We start from the raw sequence: 26,423 nt of genomic DNA, 5'->3' as shown, positions 1-26,423 counted from the left end.
AACTTCTCTTTTATGAAATATTTTTGTCATTTCATCTCAGACATATCATCTTTCCTGTATCATTATTTCATTTACTAATTACCCAGTTTGTCTCTAATCAACATAATTGAAAATTGACATTGTTTGATTTTTTTCCCCTTTTGAATTAAACATTGCTAATGCTACAGCATATTTTGTGTTGGTATTTATATATATAAGGAAGAAGTTCTTTACTGTGAGGGTGGTGAGGCACTGAAATGGGTTGCCCAGAGAAGTGGTGAATGCTCCATCCCTGGCAGTGTTCAAGGCCAGGTTGGACAGAGCCTTGGGTGACATGGTTCAGTGTGAGGTGTTCCTGCCCATGGCAGGGGGGTTGGAAATGGGTGATCTTAAGGTCCTTCCCAACCCAAGCCATTCTGTGATTGATTTATTTTGGATGTTGCTCATCTCTGCATTTTTGTCTTTCACACCTGCCTTTCTCAAGGGGCCTTCCTTGCAGTAACTGCCAGGGTAGTCAGCCAGGAGGGAGTCTCCATGGAGAGCAGAAAAAGCTGGCCTTGGGGCTGGGGACGATTGCTCAGAGTAATCCCAGAGTTGAGGTTTCAACAGAAAGCTTTGATTTCTGGTGCACGCAAAGCCTTTGTAGTTTTGGTATTAAATCACAAGCTAATGCGATTATATAATTTTGCTTTACATGAGGTATTTTAAGGCTTATTGTGATAGTTCTATTTACAGGTCAGTGGCTGTCCCTTATCTGCGCCCAAATCACTTCCAGGGAGTTGTGTCACCACCGGCAGAGTTACATAAGTGTGCAGTGAAGGTTGCTCACGCTTTTTGATGCTGTGTGTGTGCCAGCACCCATGAGGTTGCTCCTCTTCTCCTTTTAGTCTTTCTAGGGGAGCTTAGATGCCAACTCACAAAAAAAAAAAGAAGGAAGCAGAGAAACACTTCTTATGTGAGTCACAATTTCAAATTCCTTATGTGGATGTGCACTAATGGTCTTCCCAAACAGACCTTAGGATATTTTTTTGATAAATTCTGTCTTCTGCTGTTGTACATGGATACACCGTGTGATAAGAGTGGTGAGAGGTCCATCCCAGTGGGGTGTGCTTGGAGCTTTGCTTGGAACATGACAAGAGCATAACTGTTTTGCTGCCTTTTAAAGCAAGCATTGCTTTTGCCACTTTCTGTGCTTGGTTGACACATGACCTTCAGAAGTGAGAAATGTCTGTAGCTGGGAAACCACCACAGGCAGCACAGTGCTCTGCACATCTACCTAAACATGTCTGGGCTTGTGCCAAAGGGATGAAGAGATGTCCTGCTTATCCATGTTGGACAGTGTTGTAGTTTAACCCCAGCTGGCAACTAACTGCAGGTCAAAGTAGATAGTGGTTAAGGAAACGTGAGTTCTGAAGGCCGCAAAAGAGTGGTCCTGCTTTCTGTTGTGCCTTGTCAGAGCCTCTGAAAGTCAGGCTGACTGCGGTTGCTGCTGCCATGTGGCAGGTTGTTCTTCTCTCCCACCCGCCAAATATGATCAATAGGAATTAGCCCATGGCTGCTGATGGCAGCAGGAATGGCAATTTGAACGCTTCCAAGTCTTTTTCTGCAGGTTCTCATCCAGCTGTATTCCTTCCCTCTGGAGGAGCATGCACTGAGTGCAGTAAAGCTCTGTACCTGTCCAAGCAGAGGATGGCAGTGTGCTGTCCTGAAAGATGCTCGGCCAGTACAGTGCTGACTCAGAGCTCAGGAGAAAGCCAGGAGAGAAGCAGCCCTGCTGGGTGTTCTCATCATCTACCACACGTACATTTTTTTTCACTCTGCAGAATGTCATTGTAGCCCCTGGATGAGTCAGAACTTGGGAGAATGAGCCAGAAAGGAGCTACAGGGAGATGAGTGCTCTCCAGTTGGATCGGGCTGATCTGCAGGAGGGTTTGCAGGAAGGGAGTGCTGCCCCAGGCAGCTGTTAGTCATACCTACAGCCAGGGAGAGGTGCTCCTAGGGGCTGACAGACAGCAATGACTTTGCTATTAGTGCAGATCCCAGTATCTTTATTTTATAATTTCAGAATTTCTGTTGGCTTCTGTAGGATTTTTACCTGAATATGGATGTTTCAGAATGAGCTCCCTATTTTAAGCCAGACTATCCAAAATGACTGTTGCTTCTTGCATATTTGCAGCATGGCACTCTCAATCCCACACAGAAAACATATGGCTTAGCAGAAACAATGATGTGGAGCACTTCATCAAAATTCCCAGATGAGTCAAATTTCATTAGGTGGTTGCAGCCAGTTTGTCTCTTGCTGAGTGCGTAGCTTTAGTCTTTGCAGAGTCATGCAGGACAAAAGTGTTTTGCAGAGATAACCACAAGCCAGTTTCCAAACTCTTCAACTGATACTTAAATATTTCTTCTCTTTAATGTGTTGTACCAGATATGTTAAACTGTTTATTTTCAACCAGATAATGAGCGTTTTCACATTTGTGGTCTACCAACCATCTTAATGCGTGTCTAGTGCTTCACTGAACAGTATTAATGTGTATCACAACCCTTCTGATGTTGTTGATTTTCCCGTCTGTATAATCAGCGTTACTGAGAAGTGATCTTCAGTAATTCCCTGTTGTGTGTGTATGTTCCCATGCTGACTGGAACTGGCTAGCTAAGTCTTTATCTTCATTTCTTGACTAAGAAAGGTTATAAAAATACCAACCAGAGCCACTGCAGCATTTTAGGTATTTTTTGCGTCCTCTTCAAACTCTTTCTTGTGTCCTTAAAGTCTGCCTCTGATAGTTGTGCCCCTTTCCTAGACTGCCTTGTGCCAGGATTATTTTCTTTCATTTCCTCTACCATCTTTTGCTGTTGAAGTCTTCATTTTGTTTGGTTTGTATAAGCTTTTGGGATCCTTTAAGGTAAAAAAAATGTAATATCAATTTTCAGTACCTCTATAAACAAGTTACTCGCACCTAGAGGACTTACTGCCTTCACCCTCAATCAGGTTCTGTAGTTAATACTGCAGTTGCTTTATTCTTTGGTTCTGTCATGTTTCCGTTGATTTTTCAGCTCCTGCGAGACTGTCAAAGCCTATCTGACTTGTGCTGAATGTGCAGGTAGTTCTTAATGTGGATACTTCTCTTGTTATCCTGAAGTGGCTTCCTACATCTGTTCGACTTGAGATTCGTGGTCAGCAGTTTAGCCACCAAAGCACTACTCCTTTGTGAACTTTGAACTCAGCACAACCAGGCAGCAGACTTTTTCTTTATTTTTACAAGCAAAAGCACCATCCAAGAACCTAACCTTTTATCTGCGTGGAGCTGGATGTATTTTAGCCACGCCAGTCTAGATAAAAAGAATGTCTTGCATTTTTTAAAAGCTTGTGGGAGGAGGCTCACAATAGAGGCTCCATTGTACTGTTAGTACTGAGCATACAGGAAATCACAAATTAGCTATGACGAGAGTATTGCAGGGGAGTTTTAAGTTTACTTAATTCCCATAGTATTGTATGGTTTGGAAAGGGTTTCACAATACATTGCCTTTTGGGTTTGGTTGTGTATGTTGTTTGTATTTGGCAGTCCTCAGTTGGAGACTTTTTCTTGCCATGTCTTTGTTCAAAAGGTCTCATGTTTTGAATCCTGGAATCCAGATGACTTTCCTTCTTACTGTAAATACAGAGGCATACAAATACACTTGGTATTTATCTCGTGACCACCCTGCAGCCATCTAAAATTTAAATCTAGCATTATGTATTCAGCAGTGAGAACTATCTCCTTGGAGCAAGCAATAAAAAGAAGGATTTTAAGTAGGAATTTGGAGAACAGTAAGCTTCAGGCACAACTCTTACTTTCCTAACAGGATTTTGATCCTTCAGAATGTCGAGTTGCTCAGCTTCCAGTTGATACGGAGGGGAATTGGAGTGGGCTCACAAATCTGTGGGATCCTGGCTGCATCCTGCATGCTAAGCCCAAACTATTACAGGATCAACCTTTTGTTAAAATATTGTCCAAAGGTTGGCTTGGCTCAGTACCTGCAGTGGAGGAACAAGTTCTGTCACTCAGTTGAAAGAACTAGGATTATGAGGACTCTCCAAATCATGAATCTTTTTTTCTTAGTCCTGGGAATAAAGTGCAGAACAGTATGTTGCATTGAGTTGGTAATTTTGAACCTTGAGGTACTGTGAATTTTAACTTTGCATTTGTTTTCGTGACTTTGCTGGCGTCTTCCCTCTGGACTTGTTTTTAAGCCTGTTAAATTCTGCAGCATTGTGGCATTCTTTATAAAAATACGTTAAAAAACCTAATCTGTTAACAAATACAGAAATAGAAAATATACTCTTCTACCCACAGAGTCAAAGGAAGAGTGTGGGGAAACCCCAACAAATGTCCGTCGTGTCCGTCCCCCCCCCCCCCCCCCCAAACCAGCAAGAAATAGAAATGAAAGTTTGGGTGGGGTTGTGTTTGTGTTCGACTGTCCTGAGTATCCTACCTTAAAGAAATGGTAGCTGTTGAAATGCCCTAAAGATTTATGGGCGGGAGGTGGTGTTTTTTTTTTAGGGGGGAGCTGTCAAAAATCATCTCATTCTCTCAGAGTTTTTCAAAGAGAATTTGTAAAAATTAGTTTTCATTTTACAAGACGAACTCTAAAAAGAATATTAAGCTGTGCCTAGTATAAATAGTAAGTAACTTGTCTGTTAATTCTAATATTTCTTTGATCACAGAAGTGCCCAGTGAAAGAAGCAGTCCATGAATAAGCCATATGATACCTGGGAAACTGCTCACATTTAATTAAGGACAATTTTAAATCGAGTTAGTTCAGCTAGTGCAGGCCTGTTTGAGCTCCTGTTGAAGTATAAACTAGGCTTATTTCACATTTGCATTAAGATAATTAGGAATCAGCAAACCCAAATCAAAATAGGGTACTTTGCTGTGACTTTATATTGGGCATTTGTGTTCTTGTTTACCGACTAGAGCGTTAATACAATTTTCTTGTGTGGGATTCATGCTTCTATAAAGGGAACTTCTCTGAACACCTATGTTAGGAAATGAATATCCTACATGAGAGCTGAATCACCTTCTTGAAGTTCTCTTTTTTGTTTTACTCTTTTAGTTATACAAGACATTTCTCATTGCTAAAAATCTTAGATAAGTACTGAAATGATGCAGAGCTGACCTTCAGGGTAAACTTGGTGTAATTATTGAGAGGAGAATTGGAAGAGAGAGGGGAGCCGAGACAGCAGTGCTGGCACACATCTTAAGTGGTAGTGGAATTGCAGATGATCTTGATAGTCTTCTCACACTTGTGGATATCCTCAGGAGTAACATGGGATAATTCACTTAATTTTCCTGTGCTCAGTTCCACCTTGCATTCAGTGCTGGTGACCTTACCTGGGGAAGCACCCTGGGATCTATTGGAAACTGCACCACATTAGAGTGGGATTCTCTTGTTAATGGTGCTCTGAGTAGATGCTTGGTAGAGTCTGTGTCTTGTATCACAGGGAAATGGTTTGGGTAGCAGCGTGCTTTCTGTTGTGAACTGAATTAAGGTAAATGCACTCAATAAAAGGACAGCCCGTGCCCTGATTGAGCACAACAGCACTGTACGAAACATTCTGCTGTGATTCAAGGGCTTCCTTTTTTTCAAATAGCGATGTACTTTTCACCATTTAAGCTCTTCAAACAGCAAAAAAAAACCCCAGCCTACTCCTGTATATCTGAATCAGGAAGTTGTATTTCAGGAATTAGGTTGACAGGACATGCATGAAAACAAACCAGCAAAATACTGGGAAGTGATGAGGCTGCAGCTCCATGTGCAGTGCACTGAAATATGGGGATGTTGTGCCCTGAATGTTCTTGCTCCTGCTGACACGAAGGCTTGGAGCAGAGGCATGATTGCGAGTTATTTTTACTTAACAGTTGAACTTTGGAAGAGGAGAAGTAAGGGATAATTTCTTTCAGTTTGAGTTTACACTTTGTACAACTATTAAAAACTTCAAGATGACTGTTAAGTAAAGACAGCTACTTGAAGTGCCAGATGGAAAAGAGCAAGAAAAATGCCTTCTGCTTAAAACAGAAAGGGGATTTTTGCTCGTTTCATTTTGGGGTCTTCTGCAGTCCACACAGTTGCATGCTCGGCTTCTGTTTAGTATCTTTATCAGTGATCTGGACAAGGGGATCAAGTGTTTGCAGTAAGTTTGCAGATAACACCAGATTGGGCAGGAGTGTTGATCTGATGAGGGGTAGGAAGACCCTGCAGAGTGATCTGGACAGGTTGGACTGATGGGCTGAAGCCAACTGTTTGAGGTTTAGCAAGGCAAAGTGGGCACTTTGGGCTACAACAACCCCATGCAACGCTCCAGGCTTACGGAAGAGTGGCTGGAAAGCTGCTGGTGGAAAAGAACCTGGTGGTCGTGACTGACAGAGCTGAACATGAATGAGCAACTTGTGCCCAGGCAGCCAAGAAGGCCAACAGCATCCTGGCTTGCGTCAGAAATAGTGTAGCCGGCAGGGCCAGGGCAGTGATCATCCCCCTGCAGTGGGCATTGGTGAGGCTGCTCATCGAATCCTGTGTTCAGTTTTGGGTGCCTTGATGTAAGAATGACATTTGAGGTGCTGGAGAGGAGCCAGAGAAGGGCAGTGGAGCTGTGAAGGGTCTGGAGCACAAGTGTGATGAGGAATGGCTGAGGGAAATGGGGGTGATTAGTCTGGAGAAGAGAAGGCTCAGAAGGGACCTTATTGCTCTCTAGAACTACCTGAAAGGAGGTTATATCAAGGTGGGGGTCAGTCTGTTCTCTCAAATAATGAGTAATAGGACAAGAGGAAATGGCCTCAAGTTGTGTCGGGGGAGGATTAGGTTGGATATTAGGAACAAATTTCTTCCCTAAAAAGGTTGTCAAGCACTGGAACAGGCTGAATAGGCAGTGATTGAGTCACTGTCCCTAGAGGTATTTGAAACACTTGTAGATCTGGTGCTCAGGGATATGGTTTAGTGGTGGACTTGGCAGTGTGGGGTTAACAGTTGGAGTCGGTGATGTGAAAGGTCTTTTCCAATCTAAACCATTCTCCAATTCTGTGATTCTTCTGTTGCTGTTTCCATCATGGGACCCATTCAGGTATTAGATGCAGAGCAAGATGGGTTTCTCTTGTGTTAATGGTATGACAGAATGCAGGCTTCAAACAACATTTATCATATCACAGCATCGGTCTGCATTGCTGAACTTGGGCCTACACTGTCTTCCTACTCACAGTAAGTGCTGTCACGGGCACTGCAGACATTTCTGCTTTTCTGGAAATGCACTGGCTTTTTCAGGCTGTCACAGTTTGTGAGATATGATACTGGATGTTTGGTTTGGATGCAAGACTCCTCCTTGATTCATTCCTTTGCAGAGCAGTCGGTCATCTTATTCATCTTATTATATCCGTTTTATATGGAATGTAGTTCAAGGCCAATGTTAGTTTATAGATAAGTTGGAATAATGGGAAAATGTGAAAAATATGGAGTATTCTTCAGTTGGCTAAAATTTTAAAAGGGTGTTTTTTCCTGCCAGCATCTGGAAGTCAGCCAGGTGAAAGTTAACATTCCCACAATACCTTTTCTGTGGAATAATGGGCAAGTTCAGGGCAGCATTCTTTCTTTCATTTATGTAAACAGGGTGTGCTGGCCAAGGCTATGGGAGAAGTGCTGCTGAATATGAAATTGTTGCTGTTTGCTCTCCCAGTTGTTGCTCTCTTCAGAATGATTTATGTATTTATTTATTGTTCTCCTGTTTAAATAACATGGATCTTCTGCTCTGTTCCCATTTAGGATCTTGCCTGAGGCAGCGCTGTACAAAAAATCATTGTGCTCTACAGATGATTTTACACATGGTAGTGAAGAGGTTTAGCAAGTACAGAACAACCCGAAGCTTCCATAAAGTAAAAGGTGTTTGTAGAACAGCGAGGTCCCATTGACAACAGATGAAAAGAGGTGGAGGGCTGAGAAGCTGAACTGACCTTTCATCTCTCTTAGCTTTGCAAGCCCTGGTTCTTCCAAAACATAGCAGGGATAAATTGTCAGGGAAGCGTGGAGCTGGGTGTGCAGGCACTGCCTGCTGTCTGTCTGGCTGGCAGCTTTCAGTTGCTGCTACTCTGAGTAGGGGTGATTTTGATATTTTTAAAGATTGATAGGAATCTATTAAAATACATTTTTCCCTGTCAGAATTCATATCTTTGTACTTCCAGAGTCGCAGAACAGTTTACGTACCGCAAAGGTTATTGCAAAGTACATAACTGCATGTAGAGTTTTATATTCATTGTATCGTAAGTGTATGTGTAGTTTTTCTTTATACTGATATTTTATTTTTTTTTTTGAGGATCCTAAGCAGGAATTTAGTGTGTGCTGCCTCAGAATAATAGTTTATACAGTGGAGAACTCTGCAGAAACTGTTGCCTCTCCACCCAGATGAATTATCATTTTTCAGCTTCTACACAAACTGCAGTAATGCTGCCTCAGTGAGCTCTGGAAAACCTCAAGTAAAGGTTGGGGAAAGGTGGTCAGAAACACAAGGAATTTCTGAGATGCTAAATGTTTACAGCACCCATCACATCTAAAAAATTCAGTTGTTAGCAAATTCTGAACTGACAGAGGAAGAAAGTGTGGTGAAACCCATGGTCTTCCATGCTATCCGATTGAGCTGGAATGTGGCCATCTAAGTATCCCTTTCATCCACTGGGGTCACTGAGGTCCCTACACAGACTGAAGGTTCATTTACAAGAACCTAAAAATCATTTAATGTAAACTTTTCATTTTTCCATGCACTGTGTAGACCCATTGTCCCTTAATCTGTGTGTTTGCATAAAAATGAAGTCAGCAGGATGGGTACAAGCACTTGTAATTTTCTGGTTGTGCACAATGCAGTAAAACAGTAAAATCCAAATGCTCTAAAATGCATTAATAGTGGGTTTTCCAACTTCCAGTTCTAAGACCATAGTTTTTCATCTGTTTTATACCTCTAATTGACTTTTAATATGTTTTCTAAACAGAACTAAATAGAAAGAAAGGCACTGTTGCTTACTTGATAAAGACGTATTAAGAAACAGAAATCTATTGTCCTGTCTTCAGTTTGTATTAATTTAGAGCACAGGGTTTATGGACCTTTTAGTTGGAGGTTATTTATTTCTCTAGGTTATAAAGAACAAATATTTCAACTGCTGGTTTTATTGCATGTAAATGTCAGTATCTTGGAACTGGCTATATTTAGATCTGTAGCATTCTTTACTGTTCAGCATTTCTAAGCTCCCTTTCTTGAAATAAGTCTTCGGTTTTTCCACATACAGATGCATACATGTGTGGACCATATACGCCATGATCTTACGTATGAACTTCTGATTTTGTTGTACTGCAGAATGGGGTGGCATCTCTTCATCAGTTGTGAAGTTGCTCATACACATACAAACTGTTAATTACCTCAGATCTCTACGTGCGCAGGGTTATGTGAGCTGCTTCTGTGCAGGTACATACTTGCTCATTCCTCATGCCTTGCTTTGCAGGCAGCTCTGCTGGCTGGTGGCAGAACCCCACAACAACCCAGTGTGAACAAGGAACAAAGCAAGACCTTCTTAGATAAAGTCACATAATAAAACCCTAATGAAAGATGTGCCCTGAATAGTAACTTGTGCTTTCAGTTCTGCCAACTGTGAAACCTCCCTAAGAATTGCTACTGTTGTAGAGTGTTCCCTCCTTCCTAATAGAGGTGTTCTGTGTGCCGTTTTTCTTGTTGACTAGAGAATGACAGCTTTTAGAAGTATTGTAATGATGAAGTGCCATTAGCTGTAAACCATTCACATCTTAAATTGCATCCTTTGTTGTGTTCTGTGCTATTCTTTTAAAATAGTTGGGTAGGGTCAGGATCTTGATTTCCAGCACTTCTGCTTTCTTTTTATTTTCTTGTTTTGTAGGTTTTTCAGGTTTTTTTGTGGAATTATATGTATTTCTGCCATCAGTTGGCATGGAAACATGGCTCCTTTATAGGCCAGTTGCTTTTAGCATTAATTTGCAGGTACTTGGTTTTGAATGTGAAAATGGAAACCATTTATGTTCTTCATCATTCCCCATCATTAATAGTTGCATGCTTTCCAACGCAACATAAATTATCTTTCCTTCTGTCTTAGAGGGTAAAATGTACTCTTTTTAGGAGGAAGAGAAATAATATTCTGCTGTACTGTATTAAAAACCCAGTACTTTATATAAAAATTATTTTTATACTTATAACTTGGTAGAATCAGTGAAACAAAGACTAACACCAAATCTTAGTTAAAGCCCAGAAAGTATGTAACACTTCTAAATAATGCAAAGTCACACCACTCAGGTGTTTTGGTTTTTTTGTTTGTCATGGTTTAAACCCAGTCAGCCACACAGTTTCTACTACATATTGATGTTCCCCTTCTTTTTTTCACTTGGAGTGTCCTGTTTTCTTGGAGGGGATTGTTGAATTTTACTTGGAAAAGGTTAGAGATTTACTTTGTTCAGCACTCACAATAGGGGTGGGAATACTTTCATTGGTATTTTGTGGCTTTAATTAGTGGAGTTTTCAGTTTCTGAAATACCTCAGTACTGGCAAAAGTGAACATGAAGACTCTTTATAACTCCTGCAGCAGTATTCCTGGTGACATGATGGTGCATGATGCTGAAGGGAGTGCTGCTTGGAGAAAAGCAAGTTGCACTATTGCATGTCTTCATCGTGAAGAATAGACTGTTAGTGTTTGTTCACATTTATAGGCATTTGAAACTGTATCTGAATGCATACTGTTTTAAGTATAGATAACTAAATATCTAATTTAAGACCTGGTATAAGCAGGTGCAGACTGTCTGCTTTCAATGTCGCTGCTTTCAAGTTGGGATGAGATTTAATCTTATTCTAATTCCCGACAGCTACAGACCATTGTCTGAAGAGCTTTATACAGACAGGATATGCTGAATAAAAATAAGATTTGAATTCATTTACTTTGGCTCATACTCCCCCATCCCATTCCAGACTTCAAACACGTTGTTTCACTAACCATTTCATAGGGAGCATGCAAACCAAATTCAATTGATACTGTTCCTGTTTTACATCTTTAATAAACGCTTGGTTCATCTGGCCTGAATGGGTATAGTGCTGCACTGCTGCTTCTTTATTCCTAAGTTAAAGTACACACAGTTCCATTGAAAAAAAACATAAGTCCCTACAGGATTTGACAAATTACAATGAAAAAACCCTACAGATCTGCAGATGAGGAATACATTGTTCATGCCACTAGTCCTGTTTTGTGAATTTCGTGGTATTACACAGCAACTGTATGGCTGATTCCCTCTGGACAGTTTATACACAAAGTATCAGGGAACAAAACAAAGAAACCCCCATAGGTGTAAATCCCACATTTTCACATTTAATACATTTTTTCATATAACTGCGGTAGAGGAAGAAATAGTTTGCTTCATACCAAACCGTTCTACCAAAGCTGTTCAGCACCTTCTTGTAGTGGTTTTCTCGGAGGCTGAGAAAGAGAATTCAGTACAGAAGATGAGAGCTTTTTGTCTTGCTTGCAGCAATTTACAGATCAGATTTTTACTAACCATGGCACAGCTGTGAAGAGAAGTTAGGGCCCTGCTGCTTCCTGTGTGACAGTATCTCATCGTAGGCACAGAATAAAACCATTTCTCCTCTCTCCCCCCACTTCCCCTCCATTCTCTCATAAACAAATGGGTCTGTTCTCAGAGAAGAGTGAAAAATAAATGGGTCCCACCCTTTTATCACCTTGATGTACTTGTCAGAGAAACTGGAGATAAGATGGACTTCTGTGGCTGTTCTAAACCAGGTTTTTTTTTCCCCTCCCCATCCTTCACTGAAATGACAAATGTCACTCCTGGTCCAGGAAGGGCAGGACTGAGAACCACACTGAGGGGAAAAAAACACACTGTTAATTGACTTAATCCCTGTACTGAATTGTAACTTCTGTGGCTTAGATTGGCCTTTTCTTTCATTTTCTCTCTGGAACTAAATTTTCAGTAATCAGCATAGCTTCTTTGTACAGACCTTTAAGTTTTTAACCACATTGTTGTCTGTGGTTGGGGTCCTGCAGCACTCACCCATGGTAAATGTAAGTTCATGCAGCACTTGCTAGTTTAGTTTTGTGATAAGGTGGCCCCCAAAGCTCGGGACAGAGCAAGTAAGTTAAGATGCTGTTGCATGATCCGTGCTTTCTTACAGTGATAGAAGAGTCTCTCATTAATTTATCCACAGGTTGGGTATGGTACTCACTGAAAGCAGAGGCTTCCCTTCTGTTGGGAAGCTCTCACACATTCTGCTATGGGGGCTTGCAGGCCTTCTGGAGAATCAAGCTACTAATTGTGTTGTTCTTGAAGTATTTTTGACTTAAAAGTTTAATCGCGTTTATATGAAATAGGTAACATGCTTTAAGGAACATATATGGTCCTTCTTAAGTTTAGTGTTTTATATAAGTGTCCCGGAAAATACCTGTAGAGCAAGTATGAAAAGAAATGTATCAGAACATAGGCAGGTATTAAAAGTGTTACTACGCCTTTATATCCTTAAAGGAAAAAAATGACTAAAACTTCCATTAGCTGTGTAGTTTTCACTAACTCCATTTGGTTTTGGCAGTCATTTGGCTGCAGTGAGGTTGTGGTAGGCATTGCATGAAGTTATAAAACAACGAAGTTAGTTGTCTGCAAGGTAATGATGCAATAAAAAGTATCTTAATGATATTTTGTTAAGTTGATATGTTGCAGTGTACTGCAAGGTCATTATATAGTCACTAGCGTTCAGAACCTGGAAAGCAGATTTCTGATGAAAATACTGCTGGAAAGCCTGGATGAGGATTCTTAACTCCAACTCGGCTCCAAAAAGCCCCCGAGGGTCACATTTCACAATGTGTTTTGGTGTAGACTGTACAATAAGTGATGCTAATCACTTTCCCAAAAATATGAACATATAAGTGGAGTTGCCTCTTAAAGCATTTAGCTCTTTGCCCAGCTCCAGCTCATTCACTGTTTGCATGTACATTATTTTAATCCGGTTTACAGTGCAGACTTGATAAGTGACCCTCATCTGGGCTACTCATGGATGTAGAATGTTCACTATAGAGAGTTATTTTCCAGATTTCAGTTGCTCTTAGCACTTGTTTCTTGTCTTCCTTTTGTAACTGGGGTGAGAGTTCTGATCCAGGAGGGGCAGAAAAAATGAGTCTGAATAAAATACTGTCAAATCTACAGTTTGCTCTGAAATAACAGTTGTGCTATCAAAGTAGCTGATAAGGACAAAGGGGGCGGTAGTAACCAAAGTTAGGGATCAGAAGTAATGACTTCTGGGTTTGTTGTTTTTTTAAACTTTCACAGTAATACACCTGCACTAATTTGGTTTGCTTTCCATCCAGCAAATAGGGAAGATAATGTGCTATGAAGACCTGTCGCTCTGTTGTTTCTCAATCTTGAGAGCAAGGGTTAGCTTCGTTTTCTCCCATGACAGTCTGGAAAACAGTCATAATGCTGTCTTGGTTTCTGGGTTATCCCATAGCTGTTGTCTTATACCAGGCAAGCACTAAGCTGTCATTCCCTCCCATTTCTTCAGAAATTACAGCCAGCAGGAAGCAGTTAAGCTTGCTTTCCAGTGTTTCTCTAATCTGTGTCCATTTTGAGTTTCAAGATCAGCTCTGAATTTACTTTCATGAAGTCGGCGATCCTTTGATTACTGTTGGATGATAAAATTCCAAGTCACTTGAGTGTTTCCTGTGACTAGGCTCCTTTTAGAACAGCAATGCTCCTGCATGCCTTTCAGCACGCTGCTGTTTATCCTGCTACTGACATCCCTCCTGTTTCTAGTCTCAGAAAACCAGAGAGTAAGGTTTCTTATTTGGGAAACTATTGCATCTAATACATTGGTCTGGTTTCCACTAAATTGCTTCTCAGTCTGTTGTCAGTATAGATTTTGTTTTGAAAGGAAGTTGCTGGGGTCCATTCTCTGTAACTGTCCATTTCTCAAAAGCTGTAACGCTGCAGAAGTCTGAGGCTGTCAGTGCGAGGGGGGGAGATGACATTTGGGTGACGCACATATGTGCCGTGGGCAGATCTTGTAAATGTCTCTGCCTGCAGACTGGGGGACACAGGAGCTGTAACGAGTCTATTATCTTTTTTAAGCTAAAGCATACATGGAAAAGGCTAGAATAAAACTACAGACTGGCTTCTTAACTGGGAAATGCAGTAGTGAATTCCTTTTCCAAAATACACCGCTTCATCAAACCGAGAATATACAGCTGGGAGAGAGAACCTGGTAAGAAATCTTGCCTGGGTGAAGAATGAAAGGTACCCTTTTGCCTTAAGATTTTTCACTCTTAATAATGGATTCTGTAATTCCTTTTGTAATGCTTTCTTGCAACTGATGTTTTTAGCACACATAAATGTTTTATGGAATTTACAGAGATAGAACATGATTTGTGCCCTCTATAATTAACAACAGACAAAGCACTTTTGTGCATTGACTAGACCCTTTTCAAGTTGAACATGGTTAAAGTACAGAGCCTAGAAGAAATAGAATAAAGCCTGCTGAAAAAATGCAAATATGGGTCATTTTTAAGCACTTCTGACTTTTCACTAGTTCAGTGGAAACAACTTCAAGCATTCCAAACCCTTCTCTAAACCCCTTTAGTATGTGGTATGTGTGGGAAGAAATATTTTGCTTCTCATCAAGTCATGGGAATAACTCTCAATTTTAACTCTGTTTTTCAGTGAAGCTTTAACTGTGATACTGGGACCACAGCCTTTGTAACTGAAACTCAAAACTCTACTTGAAGAGAAGCTCAGTTGAACAGCTCTCTTACATCATACGCTTTTATTATATTATGATTAAATGTAACACGATAACATAAACCCAGCTTTTGCCTTAAACTGCATGTTTTATTTGGCACTGCCACTGTTGTTACTGGCTCGTTCTCAGTGAGCTTGTCATTTTTATACATCCTGTTTGCTTACCTTCAAAATGACCATCTTTTCAGAAAATCCTATTTATTTAAGCTTGGTTCAACTGCTGAGGACCCTGGATGGGAGGTGCAGGACTTTGATTTCACCATGCTCCAGACTCTCTCAGTTTTACAACAAAACTGTTCTCTGGTTTGTAATCATCATCAACCATTTTCTTAATTGGCAGAGGACAGCAGAGGTCAGTGGCTGTGGGAGGAAACAAGAAGGAAGGCAGAAAAAAGAGCTTTAAAGGAGTCCTTTGCAGTGGTTCAGTGTTTGTCAGAGTTGCTTTGGTTTTCAGAAGAACATAACGGAGTGTAACTCATGAGGGCGTTTATGAACCTTATTTACCAGAAACCTTAATACTGTGTTGAGTTGACCCTTTCTAATGACACTGGTCTTAAAAGTCTGGTCTCTCTATGTATGTATTTGGGGTTTAAGCAGTGTTTTAGCTGGATATCTTAGAGGAAGTTTCTAGGTCACCTCCTTTCTTCCCGTCCGTAAACAAGAGAGTTACAGTATTTTCCCCCCTGCCCACTCTGTAAGGGTTGCTGACACATAGAGCACAAGGATGTTCAGTTGAGAGGATGGTGAATCACATTAGATGCTTTCCTAAAATAATAATAATAAGTTACAAAGCAAATGAAGAAGACAGTGTTCTATATGTAAAATACTTCCGTACTGTTATTTTTAGTGTCATTTGAGTGTGTTCTTCTGACCTCAAAAAAAATGAAACCATGTGAAACTGATTTTGTTATCCAAGGCCCCACACTTGCTTATCTTCAGACTTTTTGATAAGGAAAATAAGGAGTGCCCCAGGTAATAGTTTAACGTTCTTGGGTCGAAGTACAGGTGTGCTGTTAGAGAAATATCTTTCCGTGTTTGGGATCAGAATAAAGGAAGCCTTTGATGTTGGCTTCGTTCAGATTATTGGGTTTCTTTCTCTGAGACAGCATCCTGTGCAGCGTCTGTAAATATGAGAAAGGAAGCACAGAGGGTAGCCATTAGGCCAGGCTACATTCAGAAATCATGTTCTGTAATAGATCCTTGGCAGTGTCTTTAAAACATTATGTGAAATTAATACTCTGAAAGCAGTTGTATTCATAGTGCTAGAAAGTGGTGTTTTTTCCCAAAGCATACACAGCTCAAGCAGTGGTTGAAAACAAAACCCAACCCTCCAAACCTGATGCAATAAGATAACTTGCTGTAGGAGAAACGTTTTTGGAGGAGAGTAAAAAGTTAGTTTTCTTCTTTTTTCCTTAGTCGTTCAGATCCATATTTTACAGGCAAATAAAGAGTCGTTCCTTGAAGGCTTTACATTTTAAATTAACATTATGTGGCTGTTCAGCTTTATCAAAATCACAGGCAAGATGCCAGTTCTGATAATATGATATAAAAAAGTAATGCTTGCATGCTTCTCTATATTGAATACATGGGTAAAAGAGTGAGGGTAAGGGCCACGGATGTATTTTTCACTTCATATTTATTCTCAGGTGCTGTACTTTGAAGCCCTGTTTAGCCATTCCATTCTGGGCTTGTGTTCTGTATCTGAAGTATTGTCCTCAAAATCTCCAGGACCGCTTCTTCCGTGGAAAGTGTTTTAGTAAGTCTTGGCATGATCTATATTGTTACTGGAATGGCTTGGGGAGTTAATCATTCTGCTCCTATTGCAATTGTTGAAGCAGATTGTTTTTCCAGTTCCTGTCAGCAGGAGTTTTCTGGCTTGTTTTTTTTTCTTTTAAAGTCACACCCACCAACCTATAAACTTTATGGGCTGAAATACAAGCTCGGTTGTATTTTAAACTACACTTTAGGGTGTGTGTGAAGGTGGATTCTTCCCTCAGTTGCCATTATGCGCCTACTGCGTAGTCACCGTCTTGGGAGAAGATGGAAGTGGATGTGTATGTACCCTGACACACACCCAGCACATGGTGCATTGTGAGAATGTCTTTGGTGCAGGCTTGATTCATGCATTTCAGTTCTGTATTTTAGAGATACTGCCCCATCAGTAACTGGGAAATCGCTGTCCAGAGTTAGTTATGGTCAAATGGGGCTGGAGTGTCATCATTCTCAACCTCTTTGATTCTTTGTTCGTAGGTACAGTCCTGAGCTTCACTGCAGTGATTCCTCTAAGTTACCAAGTAGTTTGTGGCTTGTGTGGGCAGAGGCACTTCGAAGGCACCATAAAACTCATGGGATAAGTAACAAACCCTGGCAGCCTTAGGCAGCACTTCTCTGAAGCTGGGATTAATGGGAGTGTACTCTGCTAGGGCAGCTCCAACATCAGTGATTTATTTATGCATTCCTCCCCCTTTTTACATATTACTTAATAAAGCTAAAAATACTTGTAACAGTGAAGTATTTATGTGGACAGGCACTGAAATGCTCTGCATCCAGGGAAAGCTCAGTCCTTTAAGCTGTTTTGCCTTTCTCTAGGGTTAGCTGTCATCTATCTTGAAACGAGCTTGTGTTCATCTTGTTACTTGAAAACAGCGTTTCTGCAACATTGTTGTTTGTGTATGTTTTATTGCTGACGCTTAGGCTTTCTCAGTTTAGTACTTGATATAGTTGTTAACTGAATATTGTCATTTGGTTTGCTTTTTAAATGGTGATAGACAATTAAAGCATTTTACAGTAATGCATTCTGCTATTACCGCTTGTTCTTTGACATAAATAGGTGTGATTCATTGTTTTCAGTTTTGTTTTGAAAAGTGTTAGTTACAGTCAGTCCTAGCATGCTCTGAATATGTAATTTGAGTAGTTTTTTTGACAGATGTGAAATACTTGCAGTTTTCATGTGGATATTTGAAGTACATGGGTAGTAATAGAAAATGTTGCCAGATGATTTTTGTTTCCCCTTAACAGAACTTCATTTCTGATCATATGCTTTCAAGATGTGCCTTGTGGGACCTTTGTTTTTTGTACCCTGACAAGCATTTAGGATTTTGTGTGTGCACTGACAGATGTTAGACAAATAACAGCAGTATTAGTAGATGTTTAAGAAACAGTGGTATGGGATCACTATCTAAAAACACAACAGAAACCCACATCCTCACAGTTGTCAGGCTCATACCTGAGAATTCAAGTTTACTTGCTGCATGAATATGGCAAAGTAATGAATTATTCACTCTCAGGTTCCAGTAGCATCAGACAAAGGTGGGATTTTTATAATTGGAAATCATTTGGTTTGTTTTGATTGAACCAAAAGGAAAATTCAAGTAGGGTAATAGTCTCAAAATACTCTATGTTGAGGTGTTTGTGTTGTATGCTGTAGCAATTGCTTGGATACCCAGGCTCAGTCCTCACAGGTGGTAAAATAGTAAGCGTATGTATGTGTAAATCTAAGTATCTTGGCAGTCTATGGACAAGGGTGGGAATTAGAATCATAGAATCATACAATTACATTCCAGTGGTGCTGGGTTTATATTTTCTGTAAGGGAATGAGCTGTGAATGTCCTGGAGAGTGGCTGGGTGTATTTCAGTGGTCACAATTAGCAGGAGGATATAATGGGTGTGCCTGTTCTGCACATCTTTGGGTCAACACAGTGCCGGAAACCACTTGTATTTTTCTTGGTCTCTTGCAAATTAAAAAGAAAAGAAGGAAGATGACTTGTTTTTACTGAGTTTGGGTAAATAAAAAGCATAGACCGCAACAGTATTCATCAGCTGTGCTCTTCCTGTAAAGTTCTAGTTTGCTTAGCATTAACCTCTGAGCCCTGGAGACCTTGATAGAAACAGAACATATGCTTGAAATAAAGCTTATGCTTAGTTTTCTCCTGTATGTATATTGTTAAGTCCAAATCTTGTTCTTCTGAAAATCAGTTTGGGATTGTTCCCGTTCATTTCAAGACTTGCAGCGCATTCCTAAAATCTTTGGAAGCAAGGAAAGTAAGTTGAATCTGCGCAGTAATTCAGGCTTCTGAGGGCAGTGTCACCTTTTTGTACCTGCCCCTTGTTGGTGTTCTTTACTGAAAAATACTCTCCCTTTTCTCTCCATCCCCCATCCCAAATCATGGGAGATTGCATCCTGCTTGTATTGAAGGTGGTAGCAAAAGCTGTTGGCTCTGATTCTGGCGGAATCAGGAGATTTTTGCAGTGCATATTCAGCATCTAAATATGCTGAATACCGATAAAGCGAAAGCTGGTAAACACTCCTTTTTTTTTTTTTTCTTGCATCCATTTTACTGTTCCATGTACCTGCATTGATTTTGAAGTTTTTCTGCTTGACTGCTTTTAGAGTTTTGCTCTACCTTGAATCTTAAGTGTTGCTTGAATCTAAGTGTGCACAAAACAATGAGGCTACCAAAAGGAAGTCAGGTATTTCAATGTGCATGAGGTGTCAGAAACCTTCAGATAGGTTTCTGAAGTACGGCATTTCTAGGAATTTGAATAGTGCGTATTGGCAAATCTAATTTGTAACAGCTTCTGTGTTCATGTTATGAGTGGGATATTTTTTGTTTGTTTTGACAACTCGTGCTTTACTTGAATTAATATTAGCATTTATTTTTAAAAAACATGGAAATTTGTTGGAGGGCTTATGGTAAATCAGTGACAGCTCTCACCGAATTTACAGCCTAGGTAGGAACAGAAAGAAAAGGTAAATGCCACAGGGGATTAGTGTCGTGTTAGGTGCACTAGGTTGTAAGGGAGCGAATGCCCAACCTGTCATTTTCAGGTCTTGTGTTTGTAAATATTGATTAGATTCTTCAGTAGTTTGCATTCTGTTAGGAACTTAAATCACTTCCATGTTTTACACTGCATAAAGGAGGCTTGGTTGGACAGGCTCTTTTAAACAGGCATTGTCAAGGGAGGTTTTCCTGCTTATTTAATCTTTGCACTTCTAAGAATCCCCACAGATGTCCTTTGCTGGGGGTGCTGTCCCCCATTTCGTGTACATATGGGTTTGTGGTTACAGGGTTGCTGATGAGTGTTGTTGATGAGAGTTTTTGGCATTGATGTATTTTTCAGAAAAAAAGAATTGAAGCATTTGTTTTGAAAAAAGAAAAACATTTAAAGAATTACATGGACTTTGCAAACAGATTTAAGAAAATGAAAGGTAGGTCAAATTTTGGGCCTACAAACATGACAGCGTCCTGTACTTTTAACATGTATGCCTTATGTGAGACATTCCTCATCCTAATCATTCATCATAGAATCATAGAATAGTTGGGGCTGGAAAGGATCTTAACATCTTCCAGTTCCAACCTCCCTGCTGTGGGCAGGAACACCTCACACTAAACCATGTCACCCGAGTCTCTGTCCAACCTGTCCTTGCACACTGTCAGGGATGGAGCGTTCACAGCTTCTTTGGGCAGCCTGTTCCAGTGCCTCACCATCCTTACAGTAAAGAACTTCTTTCTTATATCTAATCTCAACTTCCCATTTAAACTTATTGCCCCTTGTCCTGTCACTGCAGTCCCTAATGAAGAGTCCCTCCCCACCATCCTTATAAGACCCCTTCAGATACTGGAAGGCTGCTATGAGGTCTCCTCACAGCCTTTTCTTCTCCAGGCTGAACAGCCCCAAGTCAGAAAACTGTGCAAATGACATTGTTAACAGTGATTAATATTAACAGCTTATCTTGCTGTATTTTGGTATGTTTTCTAATGCCAGCAAATGGTGACAGCCTAGTTGTAGATCTCTGCTGTTTATGCAAGGTGATCACTTTAGTTACTGTCAGTTTGTAACATAAAAGATTGTTTTAGGGCAGGTTTAAAATACAATATGACAGGGGGAGCTTTCTTATTATCCAGTTGTGATTATGCCTCATTGTATTGACTTCAACTTTTCCCCTTTGGAGTGTAGAGCATGAAGATGCACCTATATTTCAGGAGCAATAGGAGGTGCAGGTAGAAACTAGCCCACTTAGGGTGGTTGTTTCCAGTTTCAAAGAACGTATCTCATGCTAAGCTTGGTGTGGTAATTTGTTAAGTCCATGCTGCCAGAGCTACAGAGGTAATAATTCACAATCCTTCCTCTCCAGTTACAAAGCTGGATGATAAATTCGTTAATCCTTTTGTTGTGAGACCCATAGACAGTCAAAATGCTTGTTCACGGGGTTGGCCTCCTGTTGGGTTCTGTGCCTGAAAACTGCCTTTTCAGCTTCCAGGATTTTTTTCCATAAAAGCTGGACTAGAATCAGGTTTTGGTACTTCTGTTCCTAAGAGCAGCTGGTCCAAATTGCCGCTCTCTGTCCTGATAGCTGCATGGTGAATCACTGCTGTGTGCAGACAGCTGCCCTGTCTGTGCACATTTATACCTGGTGTTACTTCAGAAGGATTCCAGCAGTCACTGGGACTGTAGTTGTTACTGGGGCAAGAGCTTCACCACCAGATGATACCCGTAATGTAAGGTGGAGGGGGAAACCTCCAAACTGGATTAGAGCTCTCAGGGAAGCTTTGTTGTTTTTCTTAAATACATTTAGATAACGTTAAGGGCCTGACTTAGACCCAGCAAATTCAGAGTTAAGGCTTCTCACTCCATCTCCCGTACTCGCAGGAGCACTTGGCTCTCCAGCATAGGTGGTGTTGGAGGTGACATGTTATCCTCAGATACCTGCTCACCTAGGCAATGCGCTGAGCAGTGCTGACTGTTCAGGTACATCTGTTTACAATACACCTGCTGTCCTGAGCACATTGTGTCTTAACACTCCACTGCTTTCCCTGGAATGTTAATGGCCAGTGGCAGCACAGCACGTGGTGGAAAGCCAGCAGCAACAGGGGGAAGGGTCCAGATGCAGTGAGAAGCTTTACCTTTGAGTTGCCTGGCTTCTGTGAGCACAAGTCAGACCCTTAATGTTGTTTTAATGTATTGTTTGTGTTTAATTTTTAGTAAAAATTTGAACGCCACCCAGGCTACAGAGGTTGCAGTGGATAAGAAGTTTAAAAGCTTTGGTTCAAGATTACAGGAGGCTGCAAGAAAAATTAAAGACATGGAAATGAGGATGGAATGACAGGCTGCTATTTTGCCTCAGAATACTGAAGATTGTAAAGCATTGAGAAATCGAATTCATGACCCTGGCGATCAAGCTCAGATTAAGAAATGTCAGGTTGGTAGGGGTTCCTGAAAGTCTCAAGTTAGGATAAAACTGAGATTGTTTTCCCGTAACTAAGGTTCTAGGATGTGGGGGTGGATGGTATAATCTTTATCTCTGTTAAGCGAAACGCTATACTGTGCACTTAAATAAGCCAGCTAAGTGAAATTACTCTTTTTAATTAGTTTCACATTTGTGGTGTTTAGTGTCACTTTTGACCTGCTTGCAGTTATTTCTCTTCGGCACCCAGTTGCATGATCTACTGTTAATGTGGGTGTGGAAAATACTGCTCTTAAATACACATTGCCTTATCCTGCCACTCCAAGGGTCTGCCGCAAAGCCAAACAGCATGACATTGCTAGATAAGAAACTTGCAGAATGTATCCACATGGTGGAAGAAGTAGTTTTTTGTTCAAAGGGTTCTGATTCATAGCGGAGCTGTGCCTTTCCAAATGCAGACTTTAAATAGTGTCTGCCACCATGGTGAAGTTACTGTGAGTTTACTTAAGTGTTGAGTTATTGTCTGAGATTCAGTGATACGGTATTTAGGCAGAAGGATTGTGCAACAGGAAGTCTATGCTCAAGTTCAGAGAGGATTTTGGCAAGCAAAGGTTTGTAAGGTTTTCGTGGCCAAGGTCACTGGATATATTTGAGTTCTGGGGACTTTATTAAAAGCCAGATTCTCTGGGGGAGGGTTTATGCTGCCAGTTGTTTTTCTGACTCTTGTTTCTATGTTTTGGGGCTCAGTCTGACATGCTACTTAGCGCCAGCATGAGCTGGGGCACCACTTAGCACCAACTTGAGACACGAGTAGCTTTGTGGAGATCGAGAGAGATACTAAGCCAAGGGGAGAATCAGACCGCACCTATATGTATTTTAGAGAAATCGTTATTTTAATAGGTTGTGTTTTGTGGTCCTCTATTCCATGGTTTTCTGCGAGAGCTCTAGCCAGAATAGTGTTTCTTAAAAGTGCCAGTTTTTAATCTCATTGTTATGTTTGGGCTATAAGCGCTCTTCTGTAGACAGAGCCCTTCAGGTATAGCTGTAAGGGGATCATCTGTGCCCTATTTTTCCTCATTCATCTTCAACATATTCAGTATCAAAGTTCTCTTTTTCTGATTCTATTTTAGCTAGCCTTCAAACTTGTTGCAATCCTGGCTTTGCTGGACTGACAGTTTAGATGATGACCGTAACATTTCAGTTATAAAATGAGCACAATTATTCTGTGCAATATGAGTAGGGCTGGCAATGTCATTTTTACATTTTGCTTTGAGATATAATTGCATTTTATTAATGCTATTACATACGCTATTTTGAGAGAAACATGAACAAGTCTATAACATGCTTTATTTTAGCGTGTTTCTAAGTAAATTTAATGTGGGGTTTTATAATTAAGTTCCCATTAAAGGATAGTAATTCTCTGGGTAACTGTGTAGCTTTCCATTGTCTATTCATGTAGCGTTTGTGTCCTGTACCACATTATTAGTGTGTGGTTCATTTCCTAAAAATGACTGTATGAAGGTTATGTGGCTGTTGCTGGTTCAAACAAGTAACAATAGTTAAGTTAGCAAGATGCTCAGCTTTAAAGAGCCTTCCATTTTGGTGGCTGGATATTATTGACAGAACCTGTGTACCAGAAGTACTTCTGAGCATGTCTGTCGCAGTAGAGGTTTGTAATTGATGGTTTTACAACAGAAAACAGTTTTCAAGGATTTTGTGCCAATGGGAAACTTTGCTGGTGAATACTTTTCACATCTGAATGCTTCTCTGCTGTGGTGGGAGTCCTGCAGAGTCAGTCCTTCGGCATCATCAGTTGTCAGGAGACACTGGGACTAGGGACAGAACGGAACCAAATGTAGTGACTCTTGTTCTGTCTTCAAGTATAAAAACTCTTTGAATTGGTAAAGAACTTAAATGCTGGATTGTAGTAGGACTGGCTGATCATCCCGACTTTATTAGGGGTGGACATGAAAGTTTTGGGTTCAGTCTGGACAGCTGAGAGAGACTATGAGGGTCCCAGTGGGGAACTAACACACTCCTTCTGTCGACTTGTGCAAATCTCTTTTCCCAGCAGCTGCTTTTCTTCACCAGGTATCTTGTACAGCTGGGATTATGAATTTTCCATATACTTAAAATGCAAATGAGAATCTTTCAGGGCTTGCTTTTTGACACAGGTCAGGACTTAAGATGAAGGGTTTGCTTGTAGAAGGTAGCAGGGGAACCTCAGTCTTGTGTGTTAATGTTGAACTAACGTGTATTACCAAGCAATAAGCAATGTCTTCAAATTCACACTGCAACAAAAATATGTTGTTGGAATTTGCATACTAAAAATATGTAGCCTGCTTCACTTTGCGGTGTTTAAAACTGCTTACTTTAAAAGAGGAAAAAAGTCATGTACTTTATTCTTGGTTTTGCTTTTCCTTATCTCTTCAGGAAGTCCCTTTTTTTCCACCCACGCTCAACTACTTTTGTGCAAATGTAATGGTTTAATATTATTCCCTTGAGTACTTTTGTATATTTATAGCATCTATACTGGTAAAAAGATGCTCTCTAAATACCTTGTTATAAGGCTTACTTTTCATTTTAAGACTCCATAAAGGAGGCTATAAAAGAAGTCTGCAATTTCAGCTGGTTTTCCTTCTTTCAGATATTTAACCAGTATTTCTTTGTCACTCTACACTGTTCAGGCATGATGTTGATTTAGGGAGAGACATGTTGAGAGTCCTCTGCGGTGGATTCAGTATGATGTGTTTGTTTGACTAAGCTATACAAAATTGTTTTGGAAACCCATTAAGTCTAAGCAGACCTGCACAGGTCAGCAGTTAGCCTGTCCACTTGGACACTGGATCTTCAGTAAATTAAGCATTTTGCTGTTGCAGGCTTTTTTTTTGTTTTTCCAGTTAAATTTTCGTCTCAGCAGATCATCATCATATATGTAAATTGAATATACAAATCCTCACTGAGTTGCTTGTGATTTTCCATAAGCCATACTCTTGCAAGCCTGGACAAGATATTTCTCACTCTGTCTAGAGCTAACAAAAGGTGTGGAATGCAATCAAAACATAAACCTTGCTTAAGATCACACAGACACTTCTTAATAGTGCAATAAGGCTGTATCTTTAAAAACAAATATTCCCTTGGTTTTATCCATCCTCTGTTGTTCAACCTCCTGAACCTCCATGGCATTTGTTTCGTAGGGCTTCTTGGGTTTGGTTGATTGCTGACTGTAAACTTGTTCCTGTTTTACTAGCTTCAGTTCTTCAAATCTTTTTCTGCCATCAGAATAAACAGACTAGGTATAACCTATGTTTTCTTTATTACGTTTTCATGGCTTGAATAAGAAGTCTTCTCTGTTCCTTTGTAGGCATTCGACCTCCGATCATGAATGGGCCCATGCACCCGCGCCCTTTGGTAGCATTGCTGGATGGCAGGGATTGTACAGTAGAAATGCCTATTCTGAAGGATGTAGCCACAGTGGCATTTTGTGATGCTCAGTCTACACAAGAAATTCATGAAAAGGTAATATTTAGAGGTATAATTGAGATGTTTTAGAAAATGCATGTATTTTAATTCTTATGAATAGGTACAGTGTTGTGTTAACTAAGACTGTGTTTAGCTATTGCATTTTAGTGAATGGTTGATTACCTTGAGTTACTGGTCATTTCTGGTAAGTGGAGAAGCATGATGATGAATCAAAGATGAAAATGGTTGTGTTGAACTTTCCTTTTGTGTAATGTATCTTTGGTTGGATGTCGTCCATATGTTTACCTACTGACTTAGAGTTGTAGAGAATTACCACTGGGAAAATTATATTGTTACGTGATATTTTGCAATGCTTCTTGGAAACACTGTTGCTCAGGCTTCAGCTGAAAAGCCAAATCCCAGTGTTGGACTGGTTGTGTGGGAAACTTTCAGACTTGTCTAGCCACGGAATTGTGCAAATCGGGTTCCGAGGTCTTGTGCACTGAGAATTGACACTGCAGGAGAGTTTCAAAACAAATGCTAGCCCCAAATTTATTTACAAAATTAATTATAAATGTATTCTAACTGTATGTTATTCCAGAGTTTCCCCTTCACCCTTCAAGATGGTTTGGGAGCTGTAAAACAACTGGTGGCTCTTATTGTTGTCAAAGGTTTTCCCACTCATAGAGGGGTACCCATTTTTCCTGACTGTAGTTGAGGGAACCGGCTGGCCCATACACCTACATTTGCTCTTCAGGGACTTCTTTGAGCATGAAGGCCTCATGTCTACCCCAAATCCATGCTGCCTTTCAGACAGCAATAGCACCTTTTCACATCCATATTTACATAGAGGTAGAATTGCTTTCAGTGAACTTGTTGGCTAACAGAGTAAGCCTCAAATGCCAAATACTCCTTCACCTGATAAAGCCTGAAACCAAACCTTACAGCTTCTGTGGAGGTAATAGATGTGACAACA

General features: G+C 40.4%; 1 protein-coding gene and 1 long non-coding RNA gene across 11 annotated transcripts in view; one reads left to right on the top strand and one right to left on the bottom strand.

The window, feature by feature from the left end:
- The window catches only part of LOC133276290 (uncharacterized), a 380,765-nt gene that overhangs the window by 307,902 nt on the left and 46,440 nt on the right, over positions 1-26,423 (bottom strand). The window lies entirely within an intron of this gene.
- Positions 1-26,423, top strand: part of CTBP1 (C-terminal binding protein 1) — a 249,873-nt gene that overhangs the window by 183,463 nt on the left and 39,987 nt on the right. For 6 of the 10 annotated variants that reach the window (XM_061466796.1, XM_061466802.1, XM_061466839.1 and 3 more), the window contains one exon: positions 25,350-25,504. In XM_061466796.1, the coding sequence (XP_061322780.1) occupies positions 25,350-25,504 (155 nt within the window). Of the gene's footprint in view, positions 1-19,920; positions 20,009-20,777; positions 20,802-21,783; positions 22,001-25,349; positions 25,505-26,423 lie in introns of those variants that run through there. The other 4 variants (XM_061466855.1, XM_061466830.1, XM_061466846.1 and 1 more) reach the window with 3 other exon arrangements.

The sequence above is a fragment of the Pezoporus flaviventris genome, unplaced genomic scaffold (assembly GCF_033815535.1).
Source record: "Pezoporus flaviventris isolate CSIRO_AGI_PZ_B2104156 unplaced genomic scaffold, CSIRO_AGI_Pfla_v1 ptg000002l, whole genome shotgun sequence".
Lineage (NCBI taxonomy): Eukaryota > Metazoa > Chordata > Aves > Psittaciformes > Psittacidae > Pezoporus > Pezoporus flaviventris.
The sequence above is the reverse complement of the archived record's forward strand: the minus strand, read 5'-3'. Positions and strand labels throughout refer to the sequence as shown.